We start from the raw sequence: 19,192 nt of genomic DNA on the forward strand, positions 1-19,192 counted from the left end.
CCTCTACTGTGAGAAAGGACTGGGTTTAGTCCTCTACTGTGAGAAAGGACTGAGTTTAGTCCTCTGCTGTGAGAAAGGACTGGGTTTATCCTCCACCATGAGAAAGGACTGGGTTTAGTCCTCTGCTGTGAGAAAGGACTGGGTTAATCCTCTACTGTGAGAAAGGACTGGGTTTAGTCATCCGCTGTGAGAAAGGATTAGGTTTAGTCATCCGCTGTGAGAAAGGACTGGGTTTAGTTCTCCGCTGTGAGAAAGGACTGGGTTTAGTCCTCCGCTGTGAGAAAGACTGGTTTAGTCCTCTACTGTGAGAAAGGACTGAGTTTAGTCCTCTACTGTGAGAAAGGACTGGGTTTAGTCCTCCGCTGTGAGAAAGGACTGGGTTAATCCTCTACTGTGATAAAGGACTGGGTTTAGTCATCCGCTGTGAGAAAGGACTGGGTTTAGTTCTCCGCTGTGAGAAAGGACGTCCTCTACTGTGAGAAAGGACTGAGTTTAGTCCTCTACTGTGAGAAAGGACTGGGTTTAGTCCTCTACTGTGAGAAAGGACTGAGTTTAGTCCTCTACTGTGAGAAAGGACTGAGTTTAGTCCTCTACTGTGAGAAAGGACTGGGTTTAGTCCTCTACTGTGAGAAAGGACTGAGTTTAGTCCTCTACTGTGAGAAAGGACTGGGTTTAGTCCTCCGCTGTGAGAAAGAACTGGGTTTAGTCCTCTGCTGTGAAAAAGGATTAGGTTTAGTCCTCCGCTGTGAGAAAGGACTGGGTTTAGTACTCTACTGTGAGAAAGGACTGGGTATATCCTCTGCTGTGAGAATGGACGGGGTTAAGATAAAAAGGTTATTTCATTCTCTTGAAGGTGAGATAGATGGATCTTAACCCCTCAGTTATAGGTAACCAATTTTATTAAACTCACCATAGTTTTGAAACAAGCTACACCTACTCTTTGCATGTTCTGAAAACAATTTTAGTAACGTCACTTATGTCACCCGGAAGTGGAACTACTTTTATGAGGTCAAATACATACAGTTCTTCTGCTTCGTGTGTTACTGAAATCCTCAAAACTGTAAATCCTGTGTTATCATCAAAACTGAAATTCATCTTTATCCACAACTTATTAATCATAATGTACATAAAATATCAAAAGTTTAATTTTATTTGACGTTATTTGCAGTACAGAACTATATTACGAGTATGACTAAATCCTAATGCGTGAGACGTCTATGGTGCGGGGCTCGTCACTTTTCATACGCCATGCACATGGTATTTTTTACACACAATACACTTCATCTTGCACTCGAACAAGGAAAACAGGGTAAGATAGTAATAATCATTTACCCCTTTTAGGATGAGATAGAAAAACTAAACCCGAGGGGGAATTTGATTAAGTTATCAAACACGAGGTCTGCTGTTTGACAGCTCTGTAATCTTCTCCCGATTTTATCATTCTATCTCGTCGGACAGAAATATCAACACTTCCCGTAATAGTAAGATATCTCTATCTTGCCGAAGTAAGAAAGTCTGCATGCACAGAATATAAACACGTGCTAAACCGGAAGTTGTAAATTTGGGACGTAAAGAGACATGACTGATTGATATTGACAGTTTAAGATAAGATTAATATCGCTGTATGAGAGCAGCAGACCTTTCTCTTTATTCAAACAAATTTTGTCTTTGTACAATAAAAGATGTAGATTATTAATAGGTCAAAATAAAAGCAAAATTCCTTATTTGTCTGATTTTGTTTCCATATTTGTCTCGTTATTCTATCTCCAGAATGTTGGAGATAACGGGTAGCAGAGATCATTTCCTTGTGCATTGATCTCCTCCTCGGGTAGAAATTTCTCTATCCCTCCCTCGACCTATTGAAAGATCCTATTAATCCAGGCCTATTCTTTCTCTTACAATTAACTAAGGTAGATGATTGTTAAGCCACCAAAACTATAATCTCTGTTAAAAGGACAACTATCTGACTGTCATTACGGGTATATGGCAGATTTTGGTGTTACACGGGATAGCTATAATTTCGATCTTTTATACAAGAATCAATACTATTTTGAGACTCGGACAGCATCAAGCAAGTCTAGTTAATTGTAACACCAAAGTACACTAAGAATTGTTTATAGATTAATTAAAAATTATATAACAAAAGTTTCCAACATTGAGACTTAGATCTCCGAGGACACGAAATTTCGTAAATATGTCAAAAAAGAAGAATAACAGAGCGTTTATTGGTGAAGTCATTTTAGGGATTTGATGGCATAACCTCAAAAAAACGATACCGAAAAATTTCATTATACAAAGACACTGTGGAAAATCCAGAATTAAATCTCTTCTCATTTATCATACCTTTAGTCTCAGTGTTGTGTAATACACACTTTAGTCACTGTGTTGTGTAGTACAAACTTTGTTATCAGTGTTGTGTAGTACAAACTTTGTTATCAGTGTTGTGTAGTACAAACTTTGTTATCAGTGTTGTGTAGTACAAACTTTGTTATCAGTGTTGTGTAGTACAAACTTTGTTATCAGTGTTGTGTAGTACAAACTTTATTATCATTTTATGTAGTAAAAACTTTGTTATCAATGTTGTGTAGTACAAACTTTGTTATCAGTGTTGTGTAGTACAAACTTTGTTATCAGTGTTGTGTAGTTCAAACTTTGTTATCAGTGTTGTGTAGTACAAACTTTGTTATCAGTGTTGTGTAGTACAAACTTTGTTATCAGTGTTGTGTAGTACAAACTTTGTTATCAGTGTTGTGTAGTACAAACTTTGTTATCAGTGTTGTGTAGTACAAACTTTGTTATCAGTGTTGTGTAGTACAAACTTTGTTATCAGTGTTGTGTAGTACAAACTTTGTTATCAATGTTGCGTAGTACAAACTTTGTTATCAGTGTTGTGTAGTGCAAACTTTGTTATCAGTGTTGTGTAGTTCAAACTTGGTTATCAGTGTTGTGTGTAGTACAAACTTTGTTATCAGTGTTGTGTAGTACAAACGTTAGTCTCAGTGTTGTGTAGTATACAGTTTGTTATCAGTGTTGTGTAGTACACACTTTAGTCTCTGTGTTGTGTAGTACAAACTTTAACGGGAGTGTTGTGTAGTATACAGTTTGTTATCAGTGTTGTGTAGTACAAACTTTAGTCTCTGTGTTGTGTAGTACAAACTTTGTTATCAGTGTTGTGTAGTACAAACTTTGTTATCAGTGTTGTATAGTACAAACTTTGTTATCAGTGTTGTGTAGTACAAACTTTGTTATCAGTGTTGTGTAGTACAAACTTTGTTATCAGTGTTGTGTACAAACTTTGTTATGTGTGTGTACAAAATTTGTTATCAGTGTTGTGTAGTACAAACTTTGTTATCAGTGTTGTGTAGTACAAACTTTGTTATCAGTGTTGTGTAGTACAAACTTTGTTATCAGTGTTGTGTAGTACAAACTTTGTTATCAGTGTTGTGTAGTACAAACTTTGTTATCAGTGTTGTGTAGTACAAACTTTGTTATCAGTGTTGTGTAGTTCAAACTTTGTGAACAGTGTTGTGTAGTACAAACTTTGTTATCAATGTTGTGTAGTACAAACTTTGTTATCAGTGTTGTGTAGTACAAACTTTGTTATCAGTGTTGTGTAGTACAAACTTTGTTATCAGTGTTGTGTAGTACAAACTTTGTTATCAGTGTTGTGTAGTACAAACTTTGTTATCAGTGTTGTGTAGTACAAACTTTAGTCTCAGTGTTGTGTAGTACAAACTTTGTTATCAGTGTTGTGTAGTACAAACTTTGTTATCAGTGTTGTGTAGTACAAACTTTGTTATCAGTGTTGTGTAGTACAAACTTTGTTATCAGTGTTGTGTAGTACAAACTTTGTTATCAGTGTTGTGTAGTACAAACTTTAGTCTCAGTGTTGTGTAGTACAAACTTTGTTACCAGTGTTGTGTAGTTCAAACTTGGTTGTCAGTGTTGTGTAGTACAAACTTTAGTCTGTGTTGTGTAGTACAAAATTTGTTATCAGTGTGGTGTAGTACAAACTTTGTTATCAGTGTTGTGTAGTACAAACTTTGTTATCAGTGTTGTGTAGTACAAACTTTGTTAGTGTTGTGTGTACAAATTTGTTATCAGTGTTGTGTAGTATAACCTTCGTTATCAGTGTTGTGTTGTACAAACTTTAGTCTCTGTGTTGTGTAGTACAAACTTTGTTATCAGTGTTGTGTAGTATAAACTTTGTTATCAGTGTTGTGTAGTACAAACTTCAGTCTCAGTGTTGTGTAGTACAAACTTTAGTCTCAGTGTTGTGTAGTACAAACTTTGTTATCAGTGTTGTGTAGTACAAACTTTGTTATCAGTGTTGTGTAGTACAAACTTTGTTATCAGTGTTGTGTAGTACAAACTTTGTTATCAGTGTTAGTACAAACTTTGTTATCAGTGTTGTGTAGTACAAACTTTGTTATCAGTGTTGTGTAGTACAAACTTTGTTATCAGTGTTGTGTAGTACAAACTTTGTTATCAGTGTTGTGTATCAGTGTTGTGTCAGTGTTGTGTAGTACAAACTTTGTTATCAGTGTTGTGTAGTACAAACTTTGTTATCAGTGTTGTGTAGTACAAACTTTGTTATCAGTGTTGTGTAGTACAAACTTTGTACACTTTGTTATCAGTGTTGTGTAGTACAAACTGTAGTACAAACTTTGTTATCAGTGTTGTGTAGTACAAACTCAGTGTTGTGTAGTACAAACTTTGTTATCAGTGTTGTGTAGTACAAACTTTGTTATCAGTGTTGTGTAGTACAAACTTTTTTCTCAGTGTTGTGTAGTACAAACTTTGTTATCAGTGTTGTGTAGTACAAACTTTGTTATCAGTGTTGTGTAGTACAAACTTTGTTATCAGTGTTGTGTAGTACAAACTTTGTTATCAGTGTTGTGTAGTACAAACTTTGTTATCAGTGTTGTGTAGTACAAACTTTGTTATCAGTGTTGTAGTTCAAACTGTGTTATCAGTGTTGTGTAGTACAAACTTTGTTATCAGTGTTGTGTTGTTGTGTAGTACAAACTTTGTTATCAGTGTTGTGTAGTACAAACTTTGTTATCAGTGTTGTGTAGTACAAACTTTGTTATCAGTGTTGTGTAGTACAAACTTTGTTATCAGTGTTGTGTAGTACAAACTTTGTTATCAGTGTTGTATAGTATACACTTTGTTATCAGTGTTGTGTAGTATAACCTTCGTTATCAGTGTTGTGTAGTACAAACTTTAGTCTATGTGTTGTGTAGTACAAACTTAAGTTTCTCGAAAGTGCTGTGTAAAACAAAAATGTAAACAGACTGACTCGGTGTTGCTCAGTACAAATTTCGGTCTCAGAAAGTTTTGTTTTGTGTAGTATAAAATTTAGTGTCAGTGTTTTTTAATACAAACTATAAGGTTCCTGTTTCTAAAACCTGTCAATATAAGTGATTTCCGGTTCCTATGTCCTTTGAGAGTTTATTCGCAGCTCTGTCTCTTCGAGAAAACAAATTGAGTTACCGCCATTTTGCCATCGCGTGGCTTTACCCAGTAGAGTTCGTGCCATAATTTTTTTTTTCTGTTTCATTGCGCAGTTGCGATTTGCGTACATTTCAGTGATTTTCGCCATGCATTACAGTCCCATTAACCCGAGTTTGGATATAAGCGGACAGCACGTGCATTTTGGATTTTATTGGTGGATCGAATAAACAAATATTTATTGGAATGACGCGAAATTGGACCGGAGATGTGGTATCAGGTGATTTTTTAAGGCGAAATGATCTATAGAACAATCCTTTTAACTTTGAATGTCACGAGAGTATTAAAAAGAAAAACTGGCAATATTTGAGGTTACGAACAAAGTATCGTTTTCTTTTTGTACTTGCTCTGTTTGATGCCATGCTGTTTCCGTTCAGTGAATATTGACAAAAGTTGAGATGAGTGCAGTTATTAATAATTGATATATACGTACCTTGCGCAAAGCTGTTGAACTTGCAGAAAAACGTTCCCAGAATCCATCCCTCTGTCAGATCGTCGACAACATGAACCCAAGAGCATGCGAGCGTTACCAACAAATCCGACACCGCCAAATTGACGATATAAAAGTTCGTAGTTGTTCGTAGTTGTTTATTCCATATAACCACGAGAATTATTAGGACATTGCCCACAGCGGCCAGTAAAATAATGTTGGAATACACGGCCACTTTTATGACCGCTTCAAGCAGGGGCACAGACTTAAGGGGTTTTAAGTAGTCGTATTGCGAGTAATCTATGACGTAGTCATAATCAAGGTACTCTTCAGATACATTATATAAACTGGTTCTGTTTGGGTGAAGAGGTGAATTATTCAAATAAACCTGATCTTGACTGTAATACTCAGGTACACTCCCCTGGTCCATATTTGGGTAGTAAGTTGTAGAGTTCTCCTGTGAATTTTTCTCCATATCATAAACTGACAAGTCTCCGGAGCGAGTCCTGGCCGACCGCGAGCTTCATCACCTTGGCTAGCTCGAGTCAATGCAAGCTGATCTGAGCAGTCGCTATATAAACCAGGTATGTGTCGTCTGCTAAATGGTAACGATTGGCACTATTATACTATCACAGAACGACTATATAGGATGTGTGTGATTCGTACTGAACACTACTGTATTGTACAGTTACCATAGGGAGATGTGTGTGGTATAGTTACCATAGGGAGATATGTGTGTGGTATAGTTATCATAGGGAGATATGTGTGTGTGGTGTAGTTACCATAGGGAGATGTGTGTGGTATAGTTACCATAGGGAGATATGTGTGTGTGGTGTAGTTACCATAGGGAGATGTGTGTGGTATAGTTACCATATGGACATGTATATGGTGTAGTTACCATAGGGAGATGTGTGTGGTGTAGTTACCATAGGGATATGTGTGTGGTATAGTTACCATAGGGACATGTGTGTGGTAAAGTTACCATAGGAAGGTGTATGCTAAAGTTACCAGACATAGGTGTGTGTGATATTGTCACCAAAGATAATTTCGTTTTATCATTAACATCGGAAGTTGTATTGAGATGTGTGTAACAGTTACCATAGTTAGATGTGTGTGCAATAATTATAGGGGGTTTGAGATATAGCCCAATGGAGCAGTGCCTCGTGGACTTGAGATCTTGACAGGAAGGCGTAGCGTTTCGTCCGATAAGCTATTTAATAACAGTAATTATAAAACTGACCTCTGTGATACGATAATCACCATGACAGATCAACGTTGAGTTCATTTACCACTTGATGAAGTAAATAACCTCAATCTATCAGTCAAACGTCTCAGGGATAAAGATTTGTTAACTGAAACAAGTGATCTTACATTTTCTTTCTAGAAAAAATGATATTACATCAAATATGTTGTGCATGTGACAGAATGCGTATGTTAGAAGTGTCAGCATTTACACGTGTAAACATGTGAGTATCTAGATGATAACCCGTGTCAACACAGTGAACTATATGTATCAGCATAGTATTCTGTATGTGACATCGCATTGTGTTTTAGGTGTCAATACATGCTGTAGGGTGACGACAAAATAGTGTTTTAGGTGTCAAGACAGTAAGGCGTAGGTGAAAACACATTGTGTTTTAGGTGTCAAGACGGTAAGGCGTAGGTGACAACACGTTGTGTTTTAGGTGTCAAGACAGTAAGGCGTAGGTGACAACACGTTGTGTTTTAGGTGTCAAGACAGTAAGGCGTAGGTGACAACACATTTTGTTTTAGGTGTCAAGACAGTAAGGCGTAGGTGACACACTGTTTTAGGTGTCAAGACAGTAAGGCGTAGGTGACAACACATTGTGTTTTAGGTGTCAAAACAGTAAGGCGTAGGTGACAACACATTGTGTTTTAGGTGTCAAGACAGTAAGGCGTAGGTGACAACACATTGTGTTTTAGGTGTCAAGACAGTAAGGCGTAGGTGACAACACATTGTGTTTTAGGTGTCAAGACAGTAAGGCGTAGGTGACAACACATTGTGTTTTAGGTGTCAAGACAGTAAGGCGTAGGTGACAACACATTGTGTTTTAGGTGTCAAGACAGTAAGGCGTAGGTGACAACACACTGTTTTAGGTGTCAAGACAGTAAGGCGTAGGTGACAACACATTGTGTTTTAGGTGTCAAAACAGTAAGGCGTAGGTGACAACACATTGTGTTTTAGGTGTCAAGACAGTAAGGCGTAGGTGACAACACATTGTGTTTTAGGTGTCAAGACAGTAAGGCGTAGGTGACAACACACTGTTTTAGGTGTCAAGACAGTAAGGCGTAGGTGACAACACATTGTGTTTTAGGTGTCAAGACAGTAAGGCGTAGGTGACAACACATTGTGTTTTAGGTGTCAAGACAGTAAGGCGTAGGTGACAACACACTGTTTTAGGTGTCAAGACAGTAAGGCGTAGGTGACAACACGTTGTGTTTTAGGTGTCAAAACAGTAAGGCGTAGGTGACAACACATTGTGTTTTAGGTGTCAAGACAGTAAGGCGTAGGTGACAACACATTGTGTTTTAGGTGTCAAGACAGTAAGGCGTAGGTGACAACACACTGTTTTAGGTGTCAAGACAGTAAGGCGTAGGTGACAACACATTGTGTTTTAGGTGTCAAGACAGTAAGGCGTAGGTGACAAAACCTATTGTTATAGATGTCATGTCGATATTCCTGGGATATGTATTGCTGCAAAATTATGTTTAGAGTCAAAAGTATTTCATGTCAGCAGGGAAAGCACAACACAGGGACCTGTCGTTATTAAATCTACCATAACAAAGGAACCTGCCGTTATTGATATCCGACTCCAGGGACAGTCTATACACTGTCGTCACTGATCTCCGACTCCAGGGACAGTCTATACACTGTCGTCACTGATCTCCGACTCCAGGGACAGTCTATACACTGTCGTCACTGATCTCCGACTCCAGGGACAGTCTATACACTGTCGTCACTGATCTCCGACTCCAGGGACAGTCTATACACTGCGGTCACTGATCTCCGACTCCAGGGACAGTCTATACACTGCGGTCACTGATCTCCGACTCCAGGGACAGTCTATACACTGTCGTCACTGATCTCCGACTCCAGGGACAGTCTATACACTGTCGTCACTGATCTCCGACTCCAGGGACAGTCTATACACTGTCGTCACTGATCTCCGACTCCAGGGACAGTCCATACACTGTCGTCACTGATCTCCGACTCCAGGGACAGTCCATACACTGTCGTCACTGATCTCCGACTCCAGGGACAGTCTATACACTGTCGTCACTGATCTCCGACTCCAGGGACAGTCCATACACTGTCGTCACTGATCTCCGACTCCAGGGACAGTCTATACACTCTCGTCACTGATCTCTGACTCCAGGGACAGTCTTTACACTGCCGTCACTGATCTCCGACTCCAGGAACAGTCTATACACAGGCGTCACTGATCTCCGACTCCATGAACACTCCTTGTTATTTTGTAATTCTGATGTGTTAATTCCTGTAGATCTCGGCTATTTAACAGTTGTGGATGTTTGGTGGGATTTATCATTGATGACGACGATTGTGGTAATAGGAGTGTTGATCCTTGTGACACGGGTGAACTTAAACAGAACACAAAACGGAGTAGACATGTATGTTACAAGAACGTTAGATTATGATGTAAAAGAACAGATACATCAGTTAATGAATAATGAATCTCATATCACGTCCATTGTATAAACTCCTCAGATATAGAAATATCAAGGACACAACAGACTCTTCTACATCAGCTGCTTATCTCGATCTTTTCCTACAATGAAACCATGTGGGAAAACTGTGCTCCAATTTTATACTGAACGTGGTAGTTTTCCCATTGCGAATTTCCCGTTTCTATACAGCAAAATCTGTAACTATGGTGCTGACAGGTGACAGTTGCTCCAAATATAAAGAATTAGGTGCAAAATATTGGCAGATAACAGACTTACATGACAGGATTTCGAGAGACGCAGATTGAAAAAAAATTATGATTAAAAACTAACAATACCAATTAAAAAATCATTCATTTTCAGATCAAAAAAAAAAAAAAAATTCCGTTTCTCATAAGCTTCGGAGAAGCCCGCCATGATAATGAGATCTTCCGGTCAGCGTATCGAAGGAAGCGGTCGACATTTTAGTCCAAGCCTTGCTTGGAAACGAGTATGGGCATTCCAGGGTTTAAAAGGCTTGCAACTTGTCAAACCAGTTTGCATTTTAACATTGACCGCCCGAAGTTAAAGTCAGCTGTATATTATAACAATTACGCCTGGTCTCGGAAGCATCATAAAAGCTTCATACTTTTTTTCACATCAAAATGGAAGTTGTTTTTTTAACAAGCATTGTCAACTTTAAGTTGTATGATTGTCATACTCATAACGGTCTAATTTGGATTTTAAAAAAAAGAAATTCTGTAGATAAACGTATATATAATGTACCAATGCATCTAAGTATCTGAATAATTAATCCACTTTTTTATAAAAAAATATTGATGCAAGCAAACACGTGCATTTTTACCACCGGTATAAACAAGGACAAGACCGTATATTCTCGGCAAGCCGTAATTGCCATACGTAGAGATTTAGAGCGTAAACGAATAAATTATTGAAATTCAATTAGACGCAAACATGTAACAGTCCTTTTCCTATAAACACGTCGTTTCGATTTTTACTTTTTTAAAACTACGATATGTTAGTTGGTTTCAAAGTGCTATTGAATTAGGAAACGCTTGATAATGACTTAATTCAAAATAACTAATTCGTAAGCAGACCTATAATTATATTTTAAGAACAACGCGTGATTACCGACATGTGAATAAGATTGTAGATCTGAAGCAAATCGATAGAACGATGATAATTTATCGATGAAATATGTACTTAGTGAACCTTAGAAAGAGGCGGTAAATCTCTCTAGTTGCGAAGAGCTTTATTTTTCATTTTTTTTCCGAGGATAAGATGAAACCGTTGAAAATAGACACGTGACGAATCAGGTGACAGATAACAAACCCGCCGTATAAATGTTTGTATATTAATATAAGTAAGTAAGTGAAACTTCTTAAAGGATGTATGTAACTCGAACGTTAAAAACTTCTATGACTTTTGTTTTGTTCTAGATATGAATTTTAAAAAGTTAGATGAGGAAGTGATTTAGAACAACAAACAAACAAATAAAAATAAATAAGTTGCTACACTTCTTTTACCACTGCAGGCGTCAGAATTACACTTTTTTTTTGCTTCTTTTTCATAATTTTTCAAGATAAATAGTATTCTTGTTAATATCAGAGGCGATGTTTGTTACAAGAATTACAATACAATAGACTAATTTTGAGATAATGAGTAAAACACAATCTCAAAATGCTAATTTTCAATTTTATTTGACTGCCTCAAATCTCTATAGCAACAGATAAATGTAAGCTTTGCAGGAAAATGCTTAGGTCCTGTATTTGACAAGGTACGGAATTTGACTTTTTCAAAACTTTTATGTTTTCGTTGAAAAAAGAGTGCTTGGTATTGTTTTTATAATAGAAAAAAGGGGTACTGCAGCGAACGACAACAACATGCATGACACACAACAATCTGGAGAAAAACCCATCAACAAACAGGTATGTTTCAATAAGTAAATATCACTTTCTATATCAAAACACCGTCAGATCCTTAATAAATGGTTTTACATCCTTTAAACTTTTCTCTCATATGTTGAATATGATAAGAATCTGAAGGATGTACCCAATGAAAAGTAAAAAGAAAAAAAAAAAAAGCAAAAAAAAATATACACACACACACACACAAAAGAATTTTTTCTGGTGGTGATCTTTAGAAAGGTAAGATTTTTAGAAATATATTTAAAAGCAAAAACATCAATATCCTTTTTGTCGTCTTTTATGGAAATGGAATCGTATAAAATTTGGGTATGAAGAGAAGGAAAACAAAAAAACAAAATGCTAATTTCTTATTTTATTTAATGAGCTTAAAATTGCATAGCAACATGATAATAAAACACCCGAATTAAAAAGAAAATGGCTGAAATCCTTTGTTTGACTATCTTCTAGCATTTAACTTTTTTCATGGATAAGGTCGCCGTGCAATTATTTGCAATTTTCACAACAATAGTCAGTTTTCCAAAATCAAGAATTTACGAATTTGGAATCTGTGAACTGTGGTGACAAATCTAGCAAAATTTAGATGAAATCTAACCACACTGAGTTACACTCAACAGAAATAAGTAACTAAGCAACGGAAAAAAACGTTTACATTTTGACACTGTTAACCAAATTACGCCGGCATCTACGCCGTCAAAATATGTAGTCCATGAACGAAATTTCATATATCCCCCCTTTTCAGCTCATAAGCACAACTATAGATAAAAGGTATATTAAAAACACAAAAGTTCAAGATATATCGCTTAATTTCATTTTCATTGAATTATGTTCCAGTTCCGGTCAGACATGCTAACTGTACAAAGTAAATTCTTCATTTGGATTTCATTTCACCGGAGGTTTTAAGAAACGAGACGTAGAATATTTGACAGCAAAAACAAAAATTCGAGACGAATTTCGCTAATCCTCATGTGAAATGAAAACAACTTTTAAAAACATTAATTATCACATAACTCGAAAAGAAAATACTTTTTGACAGGTTTTAAAGTCAAAATGTGGAGGATAAAGTCAGACGGTGGCAGCCATTTTGATGCACCATTCTCAATTCATGACGTTACGTCAGTCCATCTTATGACATCACAATCAATTTCTGCTTAGCGTAGTCAATCGAAAATTACGCAAAAATATTACACGTGCAAGTTCGCCGGATAACAGGCGGGCTGTGTCATCATATATTTACAAATATTGATTTCACACCACAGAAGATAAATGGGAACATGTCGGGAAAATTCAAATAGGCAATATGTATTGAGTCGATACACTTTACTTTACATGTGTAGCTAATTTCGTTTGATGCATTACAATTAATGTCGATATTATTCAGGCGATACTAGGTGGTGCTAAGAAAAACAACACTTTGAATATTATTTTTTCTGTCACGTCCAACAAAAAGCAAACATCACAAATTCTATTTTAAAGGAACGCCTATTAATCGACAGGTCGCATATCTACACACGTAATTAATTGAATGAATGCTGGCCAATCAGGTTTTTGAAGTAAAAAAAAAAAAAAAAAAGAAAATAATCAAAAGCAGTAGCGGGTTTCCGAGACCCCTTTTGGACAACTGATTCAAAATGCTGAGATTTCCTGATCGTATCTTTAGTAATATATGGAGAGTTCTATGCCTTGATCCGTCTTAGAAAGTCAGGAAAAGACATTTGCAAAAAAAACGCTAACCCTTTCTGAATACCTCGTCTTGTTACATTAGGATCTCCCTGTAGATAATATTTCTGTGATGTATCGTCTTCATGTCATCGATTTGAATTAAAATGAAGATTCAATGCACATGACAATTTTTGACATGGCGCCGGGAATCGAACTGCGGACGCCTAGGTGACAGGCGAGTGCGCTACCACTGCGCCATCCGACAACATTTTTACATAATTCTATTGTTACAAAACCAATTGGGTGCGAGGCAAGTTCTTAAACTTATTTACCGTTATCAACGCTCTGTTTTTTTTCAATTTATTATAATCGAATATGTCGAACAACCTTGGAGTGGCAAAAACGGGCTTCTGTAATCCAACAGAAATATTATGTTATGAATTGTAGTAAGACACGATGTTACCAGACCGGTGATGGAGACAGAAGGAGTTAAGCGCGACATCCGTTTAATTCTACACAAACTCACCTCACTTATCCGTCATGTCAGGACGGAAAATTTGTTCGGCAATCTTACAGACAGATATGTGTTGACCTGATTTCTAGTATTTCCGAATATCCGGAGAAAGAGAAGTGGTTATCAATCAGTGTCGTGGTGATAAAAGCTGTCTCTCACTATATATATCAGATGCTCGTGAGTTAGCAGGCCCGGCTAATCAACACAATATACACTTGTCACAAGATTCCGAAAACAAGACAGTTTGATTTGTCTCCTACAATTGATTCGCGCCCACGTGTTATATTAACTAAATCGCTTGGAATAAACCTTTTTTTTTCTGATTATTTCATTCTAATTTTCGTTAAATGTTTTCATATTTTATGGAGTTCTAAATGATGGTATTGTCTTCTTTACTACTCACGAAAATAACGTTTCTGCTATTTAACTTAAATTTACATGTACAATTCAATTAAACAGTCAAATATTAACTACTTCTGATGGTTGCTAGATAACTACATATCATTGTTTGCTTTACATGGAAAAAGTTTTAGCTTTTTTTGGGTTTTCGTTTTTGTTATTTTTTTTTATAAGGAGAGAAGACATTATATCAATCTATAAGTCTTCGAGATAAATGAATTAAACTACATCATACAGCTGTTTCGTCCTTCTAAGACTCCTCAGTAATGCTATATCATACAGCTGTTTTGTCAACATAGGACTCGTCAGTGATGCTACATCATACAGCCGTTTTACCCATATAGGACTCGTCAGTGACGATACATCATACAGCTGCTTCGACCTTCTAAGAGCGACTGAGAAAAATCCAAATTGATCAATCAAGACAGATCGGTGCCCCCTCCTCTTATTCAATAGATTTCATAGCTTTCATGGATCTGATAACTACGGAAGAACGAGTACTTTTCCCCCGAGTGTGTATTTGACATGTATTGGTTCAGCAGTATTGTGATTTCTTCTTCTCTGCCTAAATAACCATTACAGTTCGTTAGCAAACGATGGCGATATTGTACAAACGTGTTATGATGTCCTATCGTCGATGAAGCAGAAGACGCTTGCTCTTCCGGAACACCTAATCATACTCTCCTTTGTTCTTTTTCAGAAGTCCCCGTGTAAATCTTGCTTTAAATCATGTTTTGTCTTTGTTTTATTGAATTTGTGTTATTATTATGTTCACGTGTTGGTATTTTCTGTGAGATAGCGTGAAGTTAAAAAAGAAAAGCATCTCCTAATAACATTCAGTTGTCAGTAAGTTGAGTACATTTTTATACGATTGCTGTGACATTTTGATTTGTGTCTGCAAATTAAGTAACAGGTCCGTCACGTTCATGCAATAAAAGAAACAGACAGACTTGGTAACGTATTAAAAGTCCGGTTTCTAAGTATATAAGTATCACGATACATTTTTATATTTTCCCCAGATGGTATTAAGATACCTAGATGGTCGTACAGATCATCTAAAACAATTCCAGGATCATTTAAATGGTGTCTCTTTCTGTGTTTAATGGAAGACGATTTTACGCTAAAATTATGCCAAACGACCTAGAAACTTACTTGTTTCTTAATTCACATGCATTATAATTTTTTTTTGAGGGATCCAAAGAATATTAACTCTATCCTCATATCATTCTATCAGTCTTACAGTCGTTTTGTTATTATGTTTTTGTATGAAATATCGCTTCATTAGATCAATTAAGAACAATATCTCTTCCTAAGAAACTACTTTATTATATATATACTTGTAGTTTGGGTCTTTCTTCAGCCATAGACCATCATACCACATACTTGGTTTGCTGATCTGAATCAGCACAGAGATTGTTCTCTAATTTTACAAGCACAGATAACATATGCGCTTGTAAACCTTTCATGAAAACACATTAAGTAACACTTGCTGTAAAAAACCAAGATTGTAAAGAAATACGATCGATCTGACGGTTGACAATGGATTTGTTGCATTCTATAGAAGATATATAGATATAAATAGGGACAACTCATGTCTATTCTCATTACTTGTATGATTTGTTTCCTAATCAATCTAGATGTTTTAAGACCTTGCGAAGACCTTCAAATTCACAATGAAATGAAATATCTGCAAAATAGCGAGATTGCGGATAATATCGTTTGTATCGTTTCCCATCAAAAACGACGTTTACTTCCCTCATGACAATTGCGGCTTTCGACTAAGATGAAAAATATTTGACAATTTTTTTGGCATTAAACATGACCGACAGGTAGAGCTTTTCACTAATCTAAAGGATAAATGAGACAAATTTCATGTTATTTAAAAAAATTATGTTTCTGATAGAAATCGACAACTGCTGAAAACTTTCAACAACAACTAAATTATTCATGTCTATATATAAATATTTAATCACCTGAAGATGGCCGCGAGACCCGAAAACGTTAGTGATATATTTGATTGTCATGTTAAGTGATTAATTCTCTCTCTCTATATATATATATATATATGTGTGTGTGTGTATATCAATATAGCAATAATCTTTATCTATATTGATATGTATATATATTTATATATAGACATGAATAATTTAGTTGTTGTTGAAAGTTTTCATCAGTTATCTATTATTTGACGTTCAACCTTCGTGTCAATGTCATATCAACAAGAAAATACCAATATGTCAACATAATCATAATCCAAGCTCAAATTCAATAATTAGGTACAAGGGAAAAGTATTAAAGTGTACCTAGATTACGGTATAGTATTAATTAATATTAATTATGTTTCCTTTCTTATTAAAAAAATCGGAAACCCGGTCAAAATTTGTCGCTTAGTTTTTGAGATATTTGTCGTTAAATTCACCGTTCGGAACCGGTTTGCACCTGTCGATGGAGGCTAATTAACACACTTCCCAACTTCCGGTTAACAGACCGGAAAATCCCGTGACGTCACAAGGGTAGCGCTTGGTCTAAGAAATGATAATGTCGGACAGTGATAACAGCGAGTGCGAGTGGTTCGAAGACTCAAACAATTCGGAAGAATGCAGCCTGAATTTAAGCTTTGAATCTTCTGATTACGACACGGAGGTTATAGAGAGACAAGCTGGTATTCAACCATACCAATTTGAACCCGAGGTAGATGGTGAAAGCAGTCCATCTTCACCTGCGTCGTCTACACGTAGCGATGATAATGCTGATCGCCTGGGATCCTTAGACTGGTATGTTCAGAGATGTTAGCTTTCACGTATGATTATTTTTTTTCCAGGAATTTTCCCTTTTCAAAATGCATCGTGCATGTTAACAAATGCGGATTTTCAGGATTTTTTCTCCACTTGCTCAACCTCACAAGTCCGACTTTGTCGAGATAATAACAGCCAATGCCTTTTTTTTGCATTTACAAATATTTATAAATATTTTGTGTTACATAAATTAATGTGCATAGCATTTCTTTTTACAAAGGAGAACATTTCCTGGAAACAAAGTGTATTCTTTTGCTATGTCAAATGGTACTGGTATGTACTATAAAGTGTTGAATAGAAAACTTCTAACAAGACATTTTAAAGGTATTTTCACACCAACATACTAGTGAATTATGTATAAAACACAGAAAATTTTATATGTTACAGGTGTCTTTGCGGTAACTGTCTTATGCCTACCATTGAGGAGTGCAGGTGCTGTAGTGAGATACACAGTGTACTGAACACAAAAGACGACATACCAGGGATACAGTGCATAACAGACCATCCTGGATTTGGGCCAGTCTGTTTGGATATTTATGTGCTGAGAACATCTTATTTCCAGTACAGACAACTTCATGGAGAGATACCAGAATGCCCTGAGTAAGTTATGATGTTTATCTACAGCATCAAATTTATTATTATAAAACTTGAAACATAATAAAATAATTCATTTGTTAAGAAGATATTTTAAAAATGATGTTACAAACTTGTCTATCAAGCTACAGGTCTAAAATACTGCAAAAGAACCAATAACCAGACAAGATAAAATAGATTTTCAATAATAAGTCAACATTTCTGAAAATCTGGTTTGGAATTGTTACACATATGTATTGTAGAGTTACTTGTGTTTACCATAATTCACTAGTGCTTGCATCCTCCGCAGATTAATGGCAAACTTGGCATTAACAATGATTACAGAATATATTGTTCTTGTTTTATCAGGAGATACCGCTATACAGCATACAGACAATTTGTGAGATGGTGTTGGGGGTACTTGGGAAAAAGCATAAGAGTGCCATTACCTGCGTGTGCTGTGAAGATTATTAGAGAAACATTTCCTGCACCAAATGGAAATTTTAAAGGTTTTAATTTTGTGCATTAAAAATATGTGTTGAAAACATTGAAAGAATGACATGAAACAATAAAATTATAATTGATATCTGATTGTTGTTTTTTATTCATATATACACTTGAAACTGTAATAGGATCTGTAAGTCTCGTCATGTGACCTATAGAACATACCACTTAACTTGAACAATCATAACTATGAAAACGGAGGATTACCAGTAGGTACGTTTTTAAAAACTCCTTGGGAAATGTGCATTTTGTCGAAATTGAAAATACTTTCTCTCTATAATATATATAATATACGTCAGTTGTGTGTGTAAAGTAAAACAGACTTGCAGACCATATTAAAAAACAGATGAAAATTCATGTACATGTATGTATTTTAAATGTTCATGTTAAATCTTGATTCCATCAATGCGACAGCTTCCATTTTTACAGGTCTGACAAAACCACTACAGAGTGGTGGGGGTTGGTCTTTAAGTAGCATATCCTCCACTTGCATCGTACTTTTTTCTGCCACTTGTAGCACTTCTGCCATCAGTTCATGTACATAGTCTGTAAGATAAAAAGTACATATACAAGTACACTGGTTTTATTATTTTTTCCAATCACTATTACACAAAATCTGACACTATTGCTAGTAAAGACTTTAAATGTTTTGTATACATGGACATATTTTCCTGCAACTAAAATGCAAGTTGTTAATTGAAGAATCACAAATTACCCAGACTCTCTTGAACAAGCACGAGGAGAATAAGACTAGGTGTTTCGGAAGGGTAAGCGCAATGTAAATCTTGATCAATCCAGGTATGTAATGTAACACTCTCAAATGAGAACAAAGGAATAGAAAACGGAACCCCAGATAAACTAGTGGGCATCAAATAGTACAAATGAAAACGTGCAAAGAAAACGGAATATTTCTAAATGAGATCACGAAGCTGTATCTCTTGAAACCACGTGTTGTGGCTGTGTCATTCAATGGTCCTACTTTATTATAGCAATAAAAAAAGTTCTGTAGTATTTTGTCCTCTTCTTTTAATTACATTTTGACGACGTTCTGAAAAATTGGTTCCTATTTTGACTAAAAGTGACAGTAAACACATAATTCATAAAGATTTTGTCCTTGTTTTACGGAATAGGAATTTGAACCATGCTTTGATTTGGTGATGGTATTCTCTTA

The 19,192-nt window shown here is 36.0% G+C and overlaps 2 protein-coding genes across 2 annotated transcripts in view; one reads left to right on the forward strand and one right to left on the reverse strand.

Moving 5' to 3' along the window:
• Positions 1-6,419, reverse strand: part of LOC132561572 (QRFP-like peptide receptor) — a 35,797-nt gene extending 29,378 nt beyond the window's left edge. Inside the window, exon 1 of the mRNA XM_060226258.1 lies at positions 5,948-6,419. Coding sequence (XP_060082241.1) covers positions 5,948-6,419 — 472 coding nt within the window. The remainder of the gene's footprint in view (positions 1-5,947) is intronic.
• Positions 6,420-16,600: 10,181 nt separating this feature from the next.
• LOC132561578 (P2X purinoceptor 7-like) lies at positions 16,601-18,101 on the forward strand. Its single transcript, XM_060226266.1, has 3 exons — positions 16,601-16,923; positions 17,332-17,544; positions 17,887-18,101. Exons 1-3 carry the CDS (start codon positions 16,682-16,684, stop codon positions 18,044-18,046), a joined length of 615 nt encoding a protein of 204 aa, XP_060082249.1. The 5' UTR covers positions 16,601-16,681; the 3' UTR covers positions 18,047-18,101.
• Positions 18,102-19,192: the final 1,091 nt, after the last annotated feature.

Source organism: Ylistrum balloti, unplaced genomic scaffold, assembly GCF_031769215.1.
Source record: "Ylistrum balloti isolate Yb309-2 unplaced genomic scaffold, AGI_CSIRO_Ybal_v1 Utg371226, whole genome shotgun sequence".
In the NCBI taxonomy this organism is placed as follows: domain Eukaryota; kingdom Metazoa; phylum Mollusca; class Bivalvia; order Pectinida; family Pectinidae; genus Ylistrum; species Ylistrum balloti.